The sequence below is a fragment of the Mobula birostris genome, chromosome 20 (genome assembly GCF_030028105.1).
Source record: "Mobula birostris isolate sMobBir1 chromosome 20, sMobBir1.hap1, whole genome shotgun sequence".
NCBI lineage: Eukaryota > Metazoa > Chordata > Chondrichthyes > Myliobatiformes > Myliobatidae > Mobula > Mobula birostris.
In genome coordinates, this window is record NC_092389.1 from 65,170,281 (window position 1) to 65,189,969 (window position 19,689).

The 19,689-nt window shown below is 44.2% G+C and overlaps 1 protein-coding gene across 1 annotated transcript; it reads right to left on the reverse strand.

Moving 5' to 3' along the window:
- Positions 1–1,663: 1,663 nt before the first annotated feature.
- Positions 1,664–4,292, reverse strand: LOC140185354 (uncharacterized; the record flags this gene model as incomplete). Its single annotated transcript, XM_072238737.1, has 2 exons — positions 1,664–2,567; positions 4,225–4,292. Coding segments are annotated over 2 exons (972 nt in total), but the record flags the coding sequence as incomplete, so codon positions are not given.
- Positions 4,293–19,689: the final 15,397 nt, after the last annotated feature.

Consider the following 19,689-nt stretch of genomic DNA (forward strand, 5'->3'; position numbering starts at 1 on the left):
TACCTGAAGTGTTTGTTCAGTGGACCATCTTGATGTGACTCAATAGGCGTCTTAGTCTTTAATGGAAATCTAAATGAACACCTCGTTTACTTGGAGGAAGTTATTCAGGTGGAGTTGTGAAATTGAGTTGCCATGGGAATGGGCAAAGATTTTCGAGGTGCATCTTTTATCGCGGTGCCGGGTAATCCGTAGCAAAACCAACGTCAGTGAGAAAATAACACTGCTTCTCCAGCTCCGAAAGGGAAATATTACTTAGCTACGCCATCATATTTCTAAAGGGACAGTAAATCCCTCAACACTATCTCAGTATCTTACTTCACTTTTAACTGCTTCGAGAATTTATGCTGGACCTTTGCATGTACTTCTCATTGAAAATTATAGTTTTATTATTATTTATTGAAAGCATGGTGCTGGTTAGGGTATGGGGTGAAGACAGGGGAGTGGTGATGACTGAAAGAATTGGATCAGCCCTTGATTGAATGGTGGAGAAGACTGGATGGGCCGAATGGCCTACTCTTACACCTATAGTTCATGGTCTTATGCTCTTGTGGTAAGCAACATATTTCACAATATTTGTCAATGTTATTAAACTTAATTCAGATTATGATTCCGAATCCCAACTACTGGTTCGTTCACCAGACTTCTTGAATATGTGACTTATTTACTGAAGATACGAATTATAAAGAAATGTATTTGATCTACCAAAACAACTTACAATTAGATTTGTGTGCTTTCCACTGAACTGACCACATAATGTCACTAGATGTTTGACATTTCTCAGCTTCTCCTTGATTTTCCTCTGTGTCACCGTGTAGATTGTGTGTAGTATGGGGACATCATGTAGACGGAACAGAAAGTGTAATGGAACCAGTAAAGATCCGTCAAGACGCACTGAGGCTGCTGCTTGATGCTGTCATTTGTTTTTGATCTCTCGTTTACTGTTAGAGCATTCAGCACACATGCCGTGTGAAGCATTGGTCGCGTCCTCTTCCAAGGTCATCGCAATTTGTGAAATTTCAAATCCATAACATTAGTAGACACAATGTATTAGATCCAAATGCTTCTGCAGAGTGGGTTTTTTAATGACGACGAAAATTAACACAAAAAGAAAATCCACAGCTACATTTCTGATACCATTCCCCCTCAGTAAGACTGTTACACATCTCCATTTATGGAGCTCACTGGGATGTCGTGCAGTTTTAGACCGGCTTTGGAAGAGGCACGTGCTTTCTGAATGAAAAGGCAGCTGCCAGGTATTTTTCACTGGTACAATGGAAATTGTAGATTAATGAGCTCACTCTAACTGACACAAGTTTTCCACATTTCAAGCATAATTCTCCAATTGTCACAGAAATCGCTGGAATGATCCAATGAATTAGAATAGAATTCTACCAAAGTAAGAAAAATAATAATGGCTTCACATAGTTTGTTGGCCCAGATTCCGATATTACTCCAGGTTGTTAATACAATTTCTGCTGATGTAGCGAACGCATCTGCGCCATTGTGTTGTTTCCTGCCCCATATACTGACTGACTGTACTGAAACCGGCAGACTGCTAACGTTCAATCACCTGGCTGCAGGAATATAGGCACATTTACCAAACAAATCAATAATATAGAAATGTATTTCAACTCCCGTCAACGCTTACAATTCGATTTGTGTTTTACCTACAAAGTCGACGATTTAACGTAACCAGATATTTGACTCCACCCTTCAGCTCCTCCCTGAATTTTCTCTGTGACAGAGTGTAGATACACGTGTTGGTGCAGGTACAAAGAAACTGCAACATGAACCCAAACTGTTGCAGGATATACGTCGGGGTATTCAAATATCTGTCTGTGTAAAAGTAATTCTGAACTTGCCAGTTCATAGTGTATGCAATATAGGGGATCCACAACAATATGAAATTGGCGGAGAGAGCGAACAACAATATTATTGACTTTTTCCGGTTCTCTAACTCCGGATCATTCTTTTTCTCGCTGCTGTTCCTGAGCCCCCGGCGAACTCTGTTTGCCGCGATAATATGACTGACTGTTAAAGCATTGAAAAGCAGAATCAAGCCGATCGCCAACGAAGGTGTAGTGATGATGTGAAACAATTGGAATGCTTTCCATATTGGTAAATAAATGTATTCCGCTTTCAAAATGCATCGCCAAGGTACGTTATCAATGATAATGTAAGGTTCTACCGCGAAGTAGAATGGAACACACTTCGCACAGCTTCCTAAAACCACAATTACAATCACAATAGTCGCGGTCCTCTCGGTGCAGTATTGTTCCCGCAGCTCTTGACTGCAGATTGCAATACAGCGATCGAACGTGAAAGCCACCGTGAGCCAAACAGAACAGTCCATGGTTGTGATCCTCAGGACATGCGTCACGGCGCAAACCGGTGTGATGAGCAACGGAAAGGCATAAGCATAAATATTATTAATCTCAGAGATTATAACAGCAATAATGACACCCAGTAAATCAGCTGCTGCCATTCCCACCAGGTAACGGCAGATGCATTTAGAGAGTCCGCAGTTTCCCAGAAACAGGATCACAATCGCCACTAAATTAACTGCAACGGAGCAAAGGAAAGTTAGTTTCATGCGCAGAAACCCGGATCATTTTTACTTGATATACAAGCATAGAAATGTGCTGAATCGGATTGAGTGAACGTCTGATCCCTTTGCGGGGTCAGGCAGGCTTCGATTCGGAGACTGGAGGTATTATTCGTACGGGCTCAGTCACTGTCCTTCGATCGGATGGTAACGACGGCCCGAGTAACAGTCGATCCGCAACTTTACAGCTGAAAGCAGGGTTTCCAGTGGGCGTCTTACCGACCCGCTCTCAGGACAGACCCATCATTGTAGCTGAGAATGCTGCATGTTTTTAATATATTGCGGGAATAAAATTGAATCAGTGAGACTCTTTCCTCGGAGATAATATTTTGGATTGGATGAACGGCATCCACATGCACGTTTCCATGTAGAGGTGGCAAATGAACTTGGATCTTGTACATTGCGACGGAGGCGCAACATAAAGGTTTTTACTCCTTCATGTTATGAGGTGGATGTAAGAAATAAAATAAAATACATCTAATCTTATCTAAATTAAAACCAACCAGGAAAGGAGGACACTCTAAAAGTGAAGAGCTTTCAAAGCTATTGTGACAATTAGAGAGACAATTAGACAAATAAATAGAGAAAAGAAAACTTCTGTTGCATTAAGACGGAGAGGGGAACAAACTGGGTATTCCCGAAAAACCGGGGAGCCCGTGGAGAGAGCTGCTGCAGCGATGCTAAAGATTTTGATTTCATTTTCGTAAACTTTAAAATTTCTACATTGATGAGGAGTCAGATTTAGAACAAGACGTGATGGTAAAGCTGGAAGGTCGAGAGAGGTAAAATGCTAGAACAGAATAATATACAGACAAAATGATCGGACGTGGGAAACGAGTAACAATTCCAGAGAAAAATAAACGCATACAATAAGATATGTACTTAAATCCGACCAGGCTTACCACATTCATCAAATGAAGCACCATCTGTAAGAAGTGTTCAAACAAAAAATCACATTCATGCAGTAGCAGTCAATTTCAGTTACTTACTAGGGATACCAATCGCTGCTAGTACAGGATAGTAAATACTCGCGACGTAGTAAATTGCTGGATAGCCCATTTTCTGTCTGAATTTGTTATCAGTTGAAAGTAGTCCAACTGCGAATATCTGCTGTGGTTTGCTTTGCAAACTCTTATACAGGAGAGGAAAGTGCCCTCTGGCAATTAATCATACCACGTGGTTAGTCACATCAGAGACAGTCCACTAAACAAACACTTCAGGTAAACCATTTATATGAATTGCGTCATCGTGCAATGAAAATCTCTCCCTCGAAAGTATCACAAAATAACAATTATGTTTAATTTTGTTGATTCACTCTTTTAAACAAGAACGTTGTACTTTCTTTCTCTATGGCACAGAGTTTGTGCCTTTCACATAAAATAATCCTTCGTCGCAATATGTATACAATGTGGACTATCACCCTCAAATAATAATCAACAGTAACAATAGGCGAAGGGCATTAAGATTCTGAGGTTAAGGAAGGACATTCAGTTTGATTGTCCAATTCAATAATCTTTTCTTGTAAGGGGAACATTCACACCTCCTGCTTGCTTTCCATTTGGTTTGGTGCCACAACAGTGATCAATCTCACGGAGAAATAATTTAGTAAACGATTAGATTAGTTATGCATCTCGAAGTACACATCCACATCTAAACATACGGGCACAGCTGGCTCATTTGTGATTAATGTAAGGAGCGTGTTTCACAAAACTATCTGTAAAAATAGATACACTCAATACCATTTTTTTTTCAATAGAACTGCACTGTTTATCATGAAGGACTCGTATTTCTCCCACTAACTTATCGATTCATTTCCTCTCTCTGCAATGACATTTTGTGTTATTTCTTGCAGGTGCGTTATTTTCATACATTGCGCGCTAATTTTTTTTCTTTTACTATGTTGCAAATTTTACACGTCTCTGTGTGTCCATTATGGGAAGACATGAGAGCTGTAATTTATCCATAGGTGATGCAGTCTCCATATTTTTCTTACTGAATTTAAGAATCGTTGTATTTAATTCGCATGAGTTGTTATAGGCGACATAAAATAACAATAACTTATACCTCACGCTACCCTGTGTGTGGGAAGTCCCATGGCTTCATTATATCTGTAATACATCATTTCGGACAATGTTTGTAGTTTCCAGCCCCATGTTATAGAAAAACATAGCCGTAGGACATTACAGCACAGAAATAGACCCTTTGGCCCTTCTTGGTTGTTGCCGAACCATTTTTCTGCCTAGTCCCACTGACCTGCACCTGGACCGTCACCCTCCATGCACCTCTCATCCATGTACCTGTCCAGGTTTTCCTTAAATGTTAAAAGTGAGCCCGCATTTACCACTTCATCTGTCAGCTCATTCCACACTCCCACCATTTTCTGTGTGAAGAAGCCCCCCCCCAATGTTCCCTTTAAACTTTTCCCCCTTCACCCTTAACCCATTTCCAGTGTTTCGTTTTTCTCCCCTAGCCTCATTGGAAAACGCCTGCTTGCATTCACTCTATCTATACCCATCATAATTTTATATACCTCTATCAAATATCCCCTCATTCTTCTACACTCCAGGGAATAAAGTCCGAACCTATTCAACCTTTTTCTGTAACTCAGTTTGTCAAGTCCCGGCAACATCCTTGCAATCCTTCTCTGTACTCCTTCAACCTTATTAATATGCTTCTTGTAATTTGGTGACCAAAACTGCACATAATATTCCAAATTCGGCCTCACCAATGCCTTATACAACCTCTCCATAACATTGCAATTCTTATACTTAATACTTTGATTTATAAAGGCCAATATACCAAAAGCTCTCCTTACGACCCTATCACCTGTGTCGCCACTTTTAGGATGTTTTGTATATGTAGTCCCAAATCCCTCTGTTCTACTGCGCTCCTCAGTGCCCGATCAGTTACCTTGTATGTTCTACCTTGGTTTGTCCTTCCAAAGTGCAATACGTCACAGTAGTCTGTTTTAAACTCCATTTGCCATTTTTCAGGTGTTCCAAATCCCTCTGCAAGCTCTGAAAACCTTTTCCACTGTCCACTACACCTCCTATCTTTGTATCATCAGCAGATTTGCTGATCCAACTTACCACGTTATCATCCAAATCATTGATATAGATGACAAATAACAATGGACCCAACACTGATCCCTGTTATAAACCACTAGTCACAGGCTTCCACTCAGAGAAGCAATCCTCCACTGCCACTCTCTAGCTTCTTCCATTGAGCCAATGTCCAATCCAATTTACCACCTCTCCATGTATACCGAGTGACTGAATCTTTCTAACTAAACTTCCATGCAAACGTGAGGAAATCTGCAGATGCTGGAATTTGAAGCAACACACATAAAAGTTGCTGGTGAACGCAGCAGGTCAGGAAGAGGTACAGTCGACGTTTTGGGCCAAGTTTAGTTTAGTTAGGATGGGAAACTGGGGCAAACAACAAAACATTGGCGATATCATTACTACGTTGTTAGCAGTTTATTAAAGGAAGGATTCGAGAGCTTTAATGAGGGTGCAGAGAGAATTTACTAAGGTGATTTCTAGACTTCAGTGTATGCCCTTTGAAGGTAAGTTATCCGAGATGGAATATTTCTTTTGGAGCAAAGGAGTATGAGGTCTGAATTGCTAGAATTATTCAAGATGACGGCAGGCGTGGATAGACGTGTACCCAGATACTATTCCCATTGCGGAAATGTTCATTATAAGAGGGAATTATTTTAAGGTGATTGGAAGTAAGTATAAGGTTGGGCGTCAGAAGAAAGTAGTTTATACAGAGTGGTGGGTGCATGGAACACCCGCTGGGAGCAGTTATAAAACTCTCGACATGCAAATAGATGGCAGCAGAATGGATGTGTATGTAGGAGTGATCCGCTGCTGTGCTGTAATGATTATTCTAAGTTTTTTTTTCCAGTTGTTTCCGAAATTTCTGAATGAAGGAAAATAGGAGCATTTGTGTTGTCTTTCCGGCATTACTTTTAAATCTAGTGTTTTAGTTTCAAACTCGGATACGAGTTTACCCAATTCAGAGAGAATTGACCATTGGAGAAATTAATGATCAGTGTTCGTATAAATAGGGAATTTAGATGTGGTATTTTGTGAGACAGATCGGTATAATTCGGGAGCAATCTGAAAAGAAGCCTTTCCACACTGCGTTTCTATAGAATGTTAAAATATGCTGCAAAAGATTTCTAGTACACTGATTTTGAATTTCGAGTTGATATAGAAAATTGCTTTCTGTAAGGATTGTGTTTGTCTTCTAAAATGCTAATTAGCAGACAAGATTCTTGTTAATGTGTTTAAGTATGCTGAATTACTGCCCAGACACCTAGTTATAATAAAACAATAGAATTCATAAAATGTAATTGCTGACGTTAGTTATGCAAGTCTGTTTAGAGTTTCAGAGATGCGGAGACGATGAGATTCCAGCCACAGAATGCGAGCTCTTTTTACTTTCCACTCTGTATTTTTTTAAAATTTCATAAATTACTCTAAACTTGATTCCATCCTGATAGCTTTCAAAAACAAAAGAGATAAAAGCAGGATATTAAAATGGCTGTTCGGAATCAATTTGGACAATTTACGTTTTTTTTTTGCTGCTGAGGAAAGTGTCCGTGATACCACACGTTCTGAAAATCTTGCATTTCGCGTCCCACCGGGAGGTGACGCCCACATCCGTTGTCGAGACACATCTGTGAATAACCTTTTATATGTAGGGCAACTGCGCAGAAATCACACGGAACCGATCAGATCCTTCGCCTCACTTCGAATTGTCAGAGACGCAGAGTAGATCAAGGGGATCAGTATGAATATTCGGTAAATCCAGACAGCGTCACGGTGGGGAGCGGAGAGATTTTTATTTCACTCACCATCCATTGTTTAATCCCGTAAAACAAACAGCATCTTCTCACATCACAACAGCTTCCAATTTCTGACAGTAACACCACTTTTACAATCAACCATAATAAACACAATCGAATTACCTGGTCATAGCTTTGGTCAAACTTAAACAAGGTATTGGTTGCATCTTACTCATAATTCAAACACACAGCACCCGATCTCCCCGTAAAACCTACTTTGCGATTTTTTATTTTTTTTTTATGGTCGTTGGTAAGATCGGAGATGTTACATGAGTATTGGAAATGGCAGATGGTCGACACTGAACACTGTGTTCTTCCATTGACCACTTATCCTCCACAATAAAACATCTTTAACATTCTTCTATGTTCAGCTAATTCAGCCGAACATATTTTATCCCCTGTTTTTAATTCCAGGATGATGGCAAACCTCTCAACTAACCTCCAAAAGTTAAATTATGATTGTTTTGGTTATCATTATCTGTTATTCCTGTTGACTAATGTATTCCGGACTATGGTCAATGTAAATGATTAGCAGACTTACTGAGATGAGATGACATTAGAAATGCTGCTCCGGCGGATAAAGCAATGCTTCCCCTCACAATCACGCATCCCAAATTAATGTTTTCAGTTTGGAAACGGGAGAAGCAGTGATTCATTTTTCTCATCGATATTGATCCATCTGCGAATTACCCGGCACCAGATAAATGATGCTTGTCGGAAATCTTCGTCCCGTTTTGTCGGCAACTCAATTTCGCAGCTTTACTTGGATAAGCTTTTACCACTTCGTGAGCAAAGTGTTCAGTTAGATCTCCATCAAAGACTAAGACACCTATGTAGTCACATTAGAGACAGTGCTCTGAACAAACACTAGGAAAACAATGGATATCAGTCGTGTTACTGCCCGCATAGCAATGGGGCTATTTACTCAGCGCTGAGGATCTGTTTCACGAGCACCAGAGCGTGTCCCCACACCGAAGGGCCTGCATGCTCTGTGTGCAAGGGTCAGACCTCCTCCCCATCCTCTGTAGTTCAGCCGAGTCCGAAAAACGTTCAGCTTCCGTGTGTCGTCAGCGAGGAGGCTGCTGGAGAGGCTCTGTACTGGCTGGGAGCGAGTTACACATTCATCTGTCCTTTTCCCAAAACTGCTAGCCAGTTTGATGCTGAAAGTGACAGCGACAAGGACCAGCGACAACATTACCACACTAGAGGCGTCACAACGACCATTTTAATATAACAGTGAGGGATCTGCCCCCGGTGCAGGTCGATGACCAATGAAGTCCGTACCGAAACCATCTATACTGCCTACTTCCACCGGTCTGCACCGGGGCCATGGCCCTCGATGTTGTACATTCTTTCTGACACAGAGGTTGCACATTTCAAATGAAATTCTTCTATATTTCCGTATTTTTTAAAACGTGCGCTGTTACCCTGAAACAATTAACAGTAGGCGCAAAATGTTGAGAATGTTTGAAGTTATGGAAAGGCATGTAGTTTGGCTTTTAAATGCGAGAATCTTTTTCCTGGAAGGGGAACGTTCACAGCTCATTATTTTCACGGATCTTTGGTTTGGTCCCACGATAGTGGCCAATATGGATGAGAAATAACTAACCAAAAGATCGATATAGTTGTATTACTCGAAGGACATCATCACATCCACACGGTCATCTGTGATTAATGGAAGAAGTTGGTTGCTTGAAACTACTGAAATAAATGGACAGATTAAAAACAGAGTTTTCCAGCATAGAAATGCACTCTGGTTTCTGCCGCTGACACACTAGTCCATCTCCATTCTCACCAGTCACATTTTGTGCCATTTCATGCCTATTGCATTAGTTTCATACATTGTTCACTGTTTGTTTTCTCTTTTTTCACAAATTTTACAAGACACGGGAATTAGATTAGATTATGAGAACACTCAGTCCTCTTTTATTGTCATTTAGAAATGCATACATGCATTAAGAAATGATACAATGTTTCTCCGGAGTGATGCCCGGAAATATGTGAAAACTACGATTTAACATGTCAACAAGGAAAGGATTTTCACAGAAAAGTTGGCGAATGTATGAAACGAACTGACAGAACAGGTCGAGATAAGCAAAATTTTAAATGACTAACATACATTTGGACAATTACATAGGGGGAACTGGAAGCAGGCATTGCATGAGCGTCGATAGGTCTCTCGGTGAAAAGGACGCGTTGGGCGAGTGTTTATGTCAGTCTCTATAAACACAAGAATATTTGAATAATGAACAAATGGCAGACCTGACAAACACACTAATATTTTCCAACATTTTTTCCGGTTTCTGCCAACATTCAATAGCAGTTGCGCGTTATCTACACAATAGACGACTGAATGTAAATATGTATTTCATCCACTCTTCAGCTCTTCTCTGAGCGTTGCCGACAATAGTCCAAAGATGCACATGTTGGCCCAGAAACTAAACATTTGCAACAAACAAGCGAGCTGTTGTTTGTTATTTACTAAATGATAGAAGATACTAACTAGGGTTGTTGAAATTGGCTGATAGGACGAACGACATAATCATTCTAACCCATAACAACTGTTCTGTTGGTAGCGTTTCGTTCCCGCAGCAGTTGTCAACAAACTGCCGTAGAGCAATTGAAAGTGAAACGCGGTGTCAGTCAAATTAAACTGTCCCTATTTAGAGTGTAAGCGTAAACAGGACTGATCAGCTATAAATTAGTTTCACGCCGTGGGACAGGTTTCACGGAGAATGCAATGGTCTTTCTATGGATACAGAGTTTCGGCTATGGTTAGAGATAACGGGTGCTTTGGAACATGATACGTCCAAGGACTGGGGGGTGTTTTCGTGCCGTGTGCCTGACACCATGGTGATATGAGCCTTTTGTTCGGAGGGAGATGAAGAGAGAAGACGCCGACACGGAGGCAGGGTCCGACCAAGGCCGTGGATCGAAGGAGAATCAGCGAAGGGGAAACCATGAGCTCGAACGTGTGCACTGTTAGACTGTTTCATTAAAAATCGGCCTTTTCTTTATTTGCTTTCTCCTCGTCAACCCTGCAGTCAAATTAAGAATTATACAGCTAAATCGTTTAATTGTATGCGTTGCACTGTCTGTCATTTCGAGGTAACAAATCACGCAGCGTCCGCAAAATCAGGGGTTTTCGGGGTGGTCTCGCATCTCAATCTCACCAGCTTGGCCGGGCCAGAGATGATCTTCCCTTGACTTATAAGGCCAACAGTATCGAATGGTCACCATTGTGGGGGCTCGTCCGAGATTGATTTCGTTGGATGCTGTGTGATGCTGCATTGAACCAATGGGTCGTGCGTTTAATTTTGCGCTAAACTATTGTTAAGTAAAGTGATTACGGTACGTGGGTATGGATGCTGCCGGCTTTGAGCGGTGGTGTGAATACACGGCGTTACTGGCATTGAACGCGTACGTATTGCGTGGGATCGATATTCGTACTCCTGATGAACTGTTAATTCGAATTTTAAGTATAGTTAAACTGTAGGGAAAGTTTACATTGTGGGGTGGAGATTTGATAAAATAATGGACACAGACTTCGTTTTAATTCAGACCGGCGCTGACATAACGGCAGTGGAACTGCCTGGTTATATTGGGACCCCAGGAGAGAGAGGCAGGGGCGGTGAACTGTCCATACCTTCCGGGAAAAGGAGAGTGTAAGAGAGCGGGCCGAATCGCAAGTCGAGTCTCCCGCAGCCCGGGGTGGAGACTTCAAAAACAGGGTTCTCTTGTTTCTGCGTAGCAAGGCGAAGGGATGGTCTGGTTTGAAAAGTCTAATTAGCTTCCCAGCGAGGAGTGCGTTGGGTTAACTCCCCGGTGAATAAACAGAAAAATGCCCAGGTTCAAGGTCCCAGCTATGGTAGACTCCGTCTGTTCTCAGGAACGAAGCACACTGCTAAAAGGGAGGAGGAGTTTGAGACTTGGGCGAGGCAGACCTCTCAGTTGTTGGATGAGTGGCGTTGCTCTGATAACGTAAAGCGACAGCGATCGGCTGAAAGTTTAAGCGGGCGGGCTGCTGACCGAGTGAGAGCCGTGAAGCTCAGAATCTCACTGACATTCTGCGGCCTAAATGCAAGCACCGGAAAAGGTGTTTGTTGCGACGGAAAGCCCAGTGGAGCTCATGACGGGGTTTCGGAGCGTGTGTCAGGAGGAGGGGGAGAAGCTTTCTGCCTACATTTCTTTTCGGCTGGAGAGGCAGCTAAATTGATCGCGGCACAGAGGAACCATTCAGACGGTTCAGTTGGATGAGTGAAGAATGGACCAAATAGCGGAAGGCGCCCAGTCCCAGAACTTGGGGGTCTCCGACTGCCGCTTTAGACGCGCGACACACCACCGGCTGTCGAGCTGATCAGAGACGTACTGGAGGAGGAGAATGCGGAGGAGGCCCGGGACGCCTCCGTCGGCAGGGTACGGTCCTCGCTAGTGATGTCCTTCGTTGAGCTGACCACGGACTGCATGTCGAGTGGCGCGGTAGAGGAGATTGCGGCAGATATGAGAACTGAGATGTCCCGGTTATTATGAGTGGGTGCGGCCCACTGATAGAGTTGTTAGGGAGACCGATCCTTTGACGGGTCAGATGAGTCCACATTTCAGCTAGTTTTGGGGAAAAAAAAACGGGCGTCGAGTTCTCTGTGCCAAAGATGAAAACGACCATCCAGATTGTTATCAGCGAAAGGTGAAAAAGCCAGCATCTGTGATGGTGTGGGGGTGCATCAGTGCCCACGGCACGGGTGGGTTGCATGTATGTGAAGGTACCATTGACTCTGAGGCGTATATTAGGATTTTAGAGAGGCATATGTTGCCATCAAGGCGACGTCTCTTCCCGGGATGTCCATGCTTATTTCAGCAGGACAATGCCAGACCACATTCTGCACGGGCTACAGCAGCATGGGTTTGTGGACACAGAGTGCGTGTTCTTCACTGGCCTGCTGCCAGTCCAGATCTATCTCCTATTGAAAATGTATGGCGCATCATGAAGAGGAGAATCAGACAACGGAGACCCCGGACTGTTGAGCAGCTGAAGCCTTATATCAAGCAAGAATGGACAACATTTCCCAATTGCAAATCTACTACATTTAGTATCCTCAGTTCCAATCGATTAAAAAGTGTTATTAAAAGGAAAGGTGATGTAACACAGTGGTAAACATGCCTCTGTCCCAACTTCCGTTGAGTGTGTTGCAGCCACCAAATTCTAAATTTGTGTATGTTTATAAAATACAATTAAGTTGCTCAGTAAAACTATTGAAAATATTTTCTATGTACTTTTGTCAGTTAAATAAAGGTTCACGTGAATTAACATATCACAGACTTTTGTTTTTATTGCATTTTGGAAAATATTCCAACTTTTCTGGAAATGGGGTTTGTATATGTGCGCGCACATCGGCAAATCCCCGTGTATCCCCATATTCGCCAAAACTCCTCGAACCCGCCAACACTCCCAAATACACCGACATGCTCAGTTCTGTGCGCACCCCAAGCCCGTTGACTTTAGCACAATCACATTAGAATATCCCAGAGCAAGAATGGTTTCAAACACTTCATAAAATAGCTGTCTGAATTATTCATGTATCTATGTCTGTCTGCATCTCTGTGTGTTTATATGCTTCCGCGTGATTGTCAGTCCGTCTTCTTGTGCGTCTGTGTCAGACCAGCTAGCAGACGGCGCTCAGTCTTTGACGAGACAGCGTGGCTGCTGTGAACACCTGGCTAGTGCGGAAGAAACCCTTCAGGACACCAGAGGGATGTGTGTACAATAGTTCGGGGAACTAAATAGCATTGCATTGTTTGTACGGGATACAGCAATATCATGGGTTTAATTCTGAAAAGGGGAGAGCACGGACAGTCTCAGTACATTCAGGAAGTAGATTAGGGAATGAGAGAGTGAACCTGTGAGGACGGTTTGATGATTCCAGGCCTGAACTCGTTGAGTTTAGAAAAAAAATGAAGGAGATATCAGATTGAAACCAATCGAATATTGAATGCACACTGAACACAGTGGAGATCTGGGGAGGGAGATGTGAAAGTGTCGTTGTATTTGTGTGTGTGTGTGTGTTTGTGTGTGTGTGTCTATCTTGTGTCCATGTGCCTGTCCTGTCTGTGTTTGCATTATTGTGTGCTCTTCAAAAAAAATCTCGTAAGCATTCCAACGGTTATCTTTCTTTGAATCTCGCACCAACCGGATTTTCCCAATCCACCTGCACATTGAGATCTCCCATGACCACTGTAATTTTGCCTTTTGTCATGCATTCTCTATCTCCCGTCGTAACTCGTAGACCACATCCCGACTACTGTTCCAGGGCCTGTTTATAACTCCCAACAGGATCCTTTTCAGTTATCTGTCCACAGTAGTTCAATATCTTCACGTCTTATGTAACTTTTTTGTAATAATTTTAATTCTTTTTTTTAACCCCAAGAAAGCCGCACCTCCACTTCTGCCTTCCTGCCTGTCTTTTCGATACAATGTGCATCCTTGGAGGTTGAGCTCCCAGCTATAATCTTCCTTCAGCCACGATTCAGTGATGACTGCAACATCATACCTGTCAATCTGTAACTGTGCTACATTTTTTTTTTTAGCGCTGGAAATGGTTACATCCCGACACGCGGGACAGAAACAAGGTCGCATTGTGTATTCCAGCTAATGCCGGCCGGTTTAGCGAGCAGAGCGGCAGACACCCCCGCTGAAATCCGGAGGAAAACACACAGAGGATGCAGAGGGGGATCACAAAGTCGAGGAAAGAGGACCAGGTCGAGACAACAGAGACTTATGGAGAAGAGGAGTTCGGTGGGTAATACCGTTCCGGCTGACCGTAAGTGCACTGAGAGCGGTAAGCGTGAAGGAGTTGAGTGCTTACTGATCTGGTTAACAACAGATGGTGCAATCCGGGTCATTTACGATCGAGGGACGTGTTTGTAGACTGGATATTGAACTTCTTACTGTTGGACTTCGGCCACATTCCACCGTGATACAGCACTGGCGGCACGGGAGATCGTTCCTGCCTGTGGCCATCGAACGTGCAGCTCCTCCCGTGGAGGGTCAGACACCCTGAGCCAATAGACTGGTCCTGGACTTATTTTCCATCTGGCAGAGTTTGCATTTTGTTGTTTGATTGTTTGTGGTTTTTCTATTGCTATATTTATGCTCTATTCTTGGTTGGTGCGGCTGAAACGAAACCAAATTTCCCTCGGGATTAATAAAGCATATCTATCTATCTATCTATCTATGTATCTAAGTTCATCGACCTTATTAGGCATGCTGCGCACAATCAAATATAACATTTCCAGGCCTGTATTCCACCTTTCCGATTTAGTACGCCTTTTATGTTGCGACTCATCCTAGTGCCTGTTATGTTTCTTACCATGAGTGTCTCCTTGCAAGGAATCTCACTACACATTGTCCCTGCCTGTAAACAAACAGCCTCCTCTTCAGCACTATCACTCCGGTTATTACCCCCCACCCCCCGATAAATTAGTTTAACACCACCCAAACCAACCTACCTGCAGGGATATTGGTCAACCATTTTGATTCAGACCTTTTGTACAGGTCAGACTATTCTCAGAAGAGATCCCAACGATACATCAATCTGAGCCCCTGCTCCCTGCATCAGTTCTGGAGAGACAGACACCAGTACCCAGTGGAGTGCGTGCTGGACAGGGTGACGAGTTTCATGTTCTTGCGTGCCACTGTCTCTGAGAATCTATTCCTGGCCTAACTCATTGATGTGAAAGCACGCCAGTGGTCACCAAATACTTCAGCGATGCTGAACTGGTTGCATCACCGTGTGCAATGGAATCTCTAACGCACTGGATTGCAAAAGGCTGCAGAGGCTTGTAGACTCAGACAGATTCATCGGGCACAACTCTCCCCACCATCAGGGACACCTTCAACAGCTGGTGCCTCAGTTCAGCGGCATCCATGACTAAAGACCTCCAATATCCAGGACATGCCTCACCCGGGGGAGAGGTCCAGGAGCCTGAAGAACAATTCTCAAAACAGCAGAAACAGCTTCTCCTCCCCACCATCAGATTCATGAACAGTCCACGACCACCCGAACAAAGGCCGAAAACTTCAAAATATAGTTATGATCAAAGTATTTATTCAGAGTGCAACGCTATGATTGGCAAACATCAAACACCTAACACGTGAGGAAAGAAGAAATTACAGAAATGGCAAAAAGCGATCGAGCAACACATACAATATCAAACATCAAACCAGGAGCGCACCGGGAATCATTTCAGTTCAGCATCGCTCTGCCAGTTTAGATAATAACTTTTTTTCAAAATATTCATTTAATGCTGTTATTTATTGTACTATTTGTCTTTGCGCAGGACCGTTACCGCAAAACAAACAGCGTTCAGTCATGTAAGTGAAATTATTTCAAGTGCTGATTGTTATGTCCCTTCAGATTTTCTTTGCAGTTTTATTTCTCGCCAGTCGATGTCTCTCTTACTTGTAACTTTGCGGCCGTTGTTTACGTCCTGTTGCTTCGTTGCTCAGCAATTAAGCTTCGACATCAGGTCGGCCATTTTATGATCACTTGCATATTTCATTCGCCATTAAGTAGAAACAGCTTATTACGATTCGCAGGAGATGTAATTAACATTCGAGTCCGGCTCTTCTGCGAATACCTAGAAGAACTGACATTTCACTCAGCTCCTTGCGCACTGGAACGCGCTATGAACAATAAACCGGCCATAAAGCTACCACTACGCCTGCTGAAACCCTTATGAAGGGTCTCGGCCCAAAAGGTCAACTGTTCACTCTTTTCCATAGAAACTCCGTGGGCTGCTGAGCTCCACCAGCGTATTCTGTGTTCCTCTGCAAATCTCTCGCAGTTCCTTGCTCTCTTTCCTCTCTTCCATGCACGATTTCGCTCCTCTCCCTCTCACACTCAGACTTCCTTCCATCTGCCTCCCCTCTGCGTCAAACCGTATTCAGCAAAACAAGGCCAGACTGTCCGAAATTCCCAGTTAGAAAAGCACGCTCCATGCGGGCATCCATTCAGGAAACATGTTCCTAGAAAAGGAGGTGTTCGGATGTGTCTGTGTGCACCATTGCTAAAATCAGGAAGAAGAGGAATGCGGTGAAGGAAAGGGAAACCAAAGACCACTGGACAGTGAAAGGGGTAGACAGAGTGGCCGTGTGAGTGGAAACAGAAATGGAGGGGAATAAGTAAAAGTGGGTTAGAGCAATGGCGAGATTTAGAGGGGTGAGAGTGAAGGGAAGGGGAAAGAAAGGGGAATGGGGAATGGAGTTGAAGAGGGAGCAGAGAGTGCGGATTAAGAGAGAAAAAGGAGACAGTGAATGTGAGAGAGAAGGAAGATCATGGTGGGAGACGGAGAATCGAGAGTGGGGAGTAGGAGAGAGAGAAGACAGGGTGAGAGATAAAGGGAGATTGGGGAGTGGGGGGAGAGAAGGGAGATTGGGGAGTGGGGGAGAGAAGGGAGACTGGAGAGTGGGGAGGGAGAGAAGGGAGATTGGGGAGTGGGGGAGAGAGAAGGGAGATTCGGAAGTTGGGGAGAGAAGGGAGATTGGGGAGTGGGGGAGAGAAGGGAGATTGGGGAGTGGGGGGAGAAGGGAGATTGGGGAGTGGGGGGGAGAGAAGTGAGATTGGGGAGTGGGGGGAAGAAGGGAGATTGGGGAGTGGTGGAGAGAAGGGAGACCGGGGAGTGGGGGGAGAGAGAGAAGGGAGATTGGGGAGTGGGGGGAAGAAGGGAGATTGGGGAGTGGGGGGAGAAGGGAGATTGGGGAGTGGGGGGAGAGAAGGGAGATTGGGGAGTGGGGGGAGAAGGGAGATTGGGGAGTGGGGGGAGAGAAGGGAGATTGGGGAGTGGGGGGGAGAGAAGGGAGATTGGGGAATGGGGGGGAGGGAAGTGATATTGGGGAGTGGGGGGGAGAAGGGAGATTGGGGAGTGGGGGGAGAGAAGGTGGTCAAGTGAGGGAAAGTGAAGAGCCGATGGGTAATGGGAGAGATGGAATGGGTTAGGCTGTGGGAGGGAAATAACATTCGAGAGAGTATAAGTGGAAAAGAGACAATGCAGGGTGGGGATTGGCACAGAGAATGTAGACTGGGGAGTGGGAGACTGAGAACGGAGATTGGTGAGAGGGAAATGGTAATGGGGAGTGCTAGACAGAAAAGGAAGAGAGCAGGTTGGAGAGAAAGTTAAGGGAGAGAGACGAGGTGGATTCCATAGAGGGAATGCAGGGTTGGTGGGAAGTTGTGAGTGGGAGAGAGAGAATGAAGGGTAGGAACTGTGAGAGAGAGACACCGGGAGCGAGGAGTGGGAAAAGGATACATGAGAATGTGCAATGGGAGAGACAGAAGGAGTGTGGAGAGTGGGAGAAAGATAATTTTTGGTTGGGAGTGAAGAGAGAGAAGAGAGTGTGCTTGGTGGGGCGTAGAGATGGGAGAGAGAATTGTGTGGAAAATTAAAGGGAACGTGGGTTGGTGACAGAGAAGAGTGGAGAGTACAAGACAGAAGGGAGCGAGAGCTGTGGGAAGGCAAACAAGAAGCGTCGGCCTGCGTCACTGAGGAGGGAGAGTCAGGAAAGCGAGAGAAAATTCGGAGAGTGGGTAGTGCTAGGGAGGGAGAAATCTGAGATTGTGTGTGTGAGAGAGATGGGAATAAGGCATTCAGACAGAGGGAAGGGACAATAGGGAGTGGGAGTGAGAAGTGGTTGCAGGCTGTGGGAGAGAGATGGGAGAGTGGGGAGTGCGAGAAAGAGAAGGGAGAGTGGTGGCAAAGATGCTGGAGTCAATTATAAAAGATGAAATTACGACACATCTGGACAGCAGTAACAGGATCGGTCCGAGTCAGCATGGATTTACGAAGGGGAAATCGTGCTCGACTAGTCTTCTGGAATTTTTTGAGGATGTAACTATGAAAATGGACAAGGGAGAGCCAGTGGATGTAGTGTGCCTGGAATTTCAGAAAGCCTTTGATAAAGCCCCACATAGGAGATAAGTGGGCAAAATTAGGGCATATGGTATTGGGGGTCGGGTACTGACATGGATAGAAAATTGGTTGGCAGACAGGAAACAAGAGTAGCGATTAATGGCTCCCTTTCGGAATGGCAGGCGGTGACCAGTGGGATACCGCAGCTGTTTACAATATATATTAATGATTTAGATGAGGGAATTAAAAGTAACATTAGCAAATTTCCCGATGACACAAAGCTGGGTGGCAGTGTGAATTGTGAGTAGGATGTTAGGAGAATGCAGGGTGACTTGGACAGGCTGGGTGAGTGGGCAGATGCAGTTTAATGTGGATAAATGTGAGGTTATCCCCTTTGATGGTAAGAACAGGAAGGCAGATTATTGTCTAAATGGAGTCAAGTTAGGAAAAGGGGAAGTACAACGAGATCGAGGTGTTTTTGTACATCAGTCACTGAAAGCAAGCATGCAAGTACAGCAGCCAGTGAAGAAAGCTAATGGCATGCTGGCCTTCATAACAAGAGAAATCGAGTATAAGAGCAAAGAGGTCCTTCTGCAGTTGTACAGGGCCCTGGTGAGACCACACCTAGAGTGCTGTGTGCACTTTTGGTCTCCAAATTTAAGGAAGAACATTCCTGCTATTGAGGAAGTGCAGCGTAGGTTCACAAGGTTAATTCCCGGGATGGCGTGACTGTCATATGTCGAAAGATTCGAGCGACTGTGCTTTTATACTCTGGAATTTAGAAGGCTGAGAGGGGTCTTGTTGAAGCATATATGATTATTAAGGGATTGGACACGCTGGAGGCAGGAAGCATGTTCCCGCTGATGGGTGAGTCCAGAACCAGAGGCCACAGTTTAAGAATAAGGGGTAGGCCATTTAGAACGGAGTTGAGGAAAAACTTTCTCACCCAGAGAGTGGTGGATATATGGAATGCTCTGCCCCAGAAGGCTGTGGAGGCCAAGTCTCTGGATGCTTTCAAGAAAGAACATAGAATATAGAATAGTACAGCACAGTACAGACCCTTCGGCCCACAATGTCGTGCCGATCCTGAAACCCTGCCTCCCATATAAGCCCCCAACTTAAATTCCTCCATATACCTGCCTAGTAGTCTCTTAAACTTCACCAGTGTATCTGCCTCCAACACTGACTCAGGCAGTGCATTCCACGTACCAACCACTCTCTGAGTAAAACACCTTTCTCTAATATCCCCCTCGAACTTCCCACCCCTTACCTTAAAGCCATGTCCTATTCTATTGAGCAGTGGTGTCCTGGGGAAGAGGCGCTG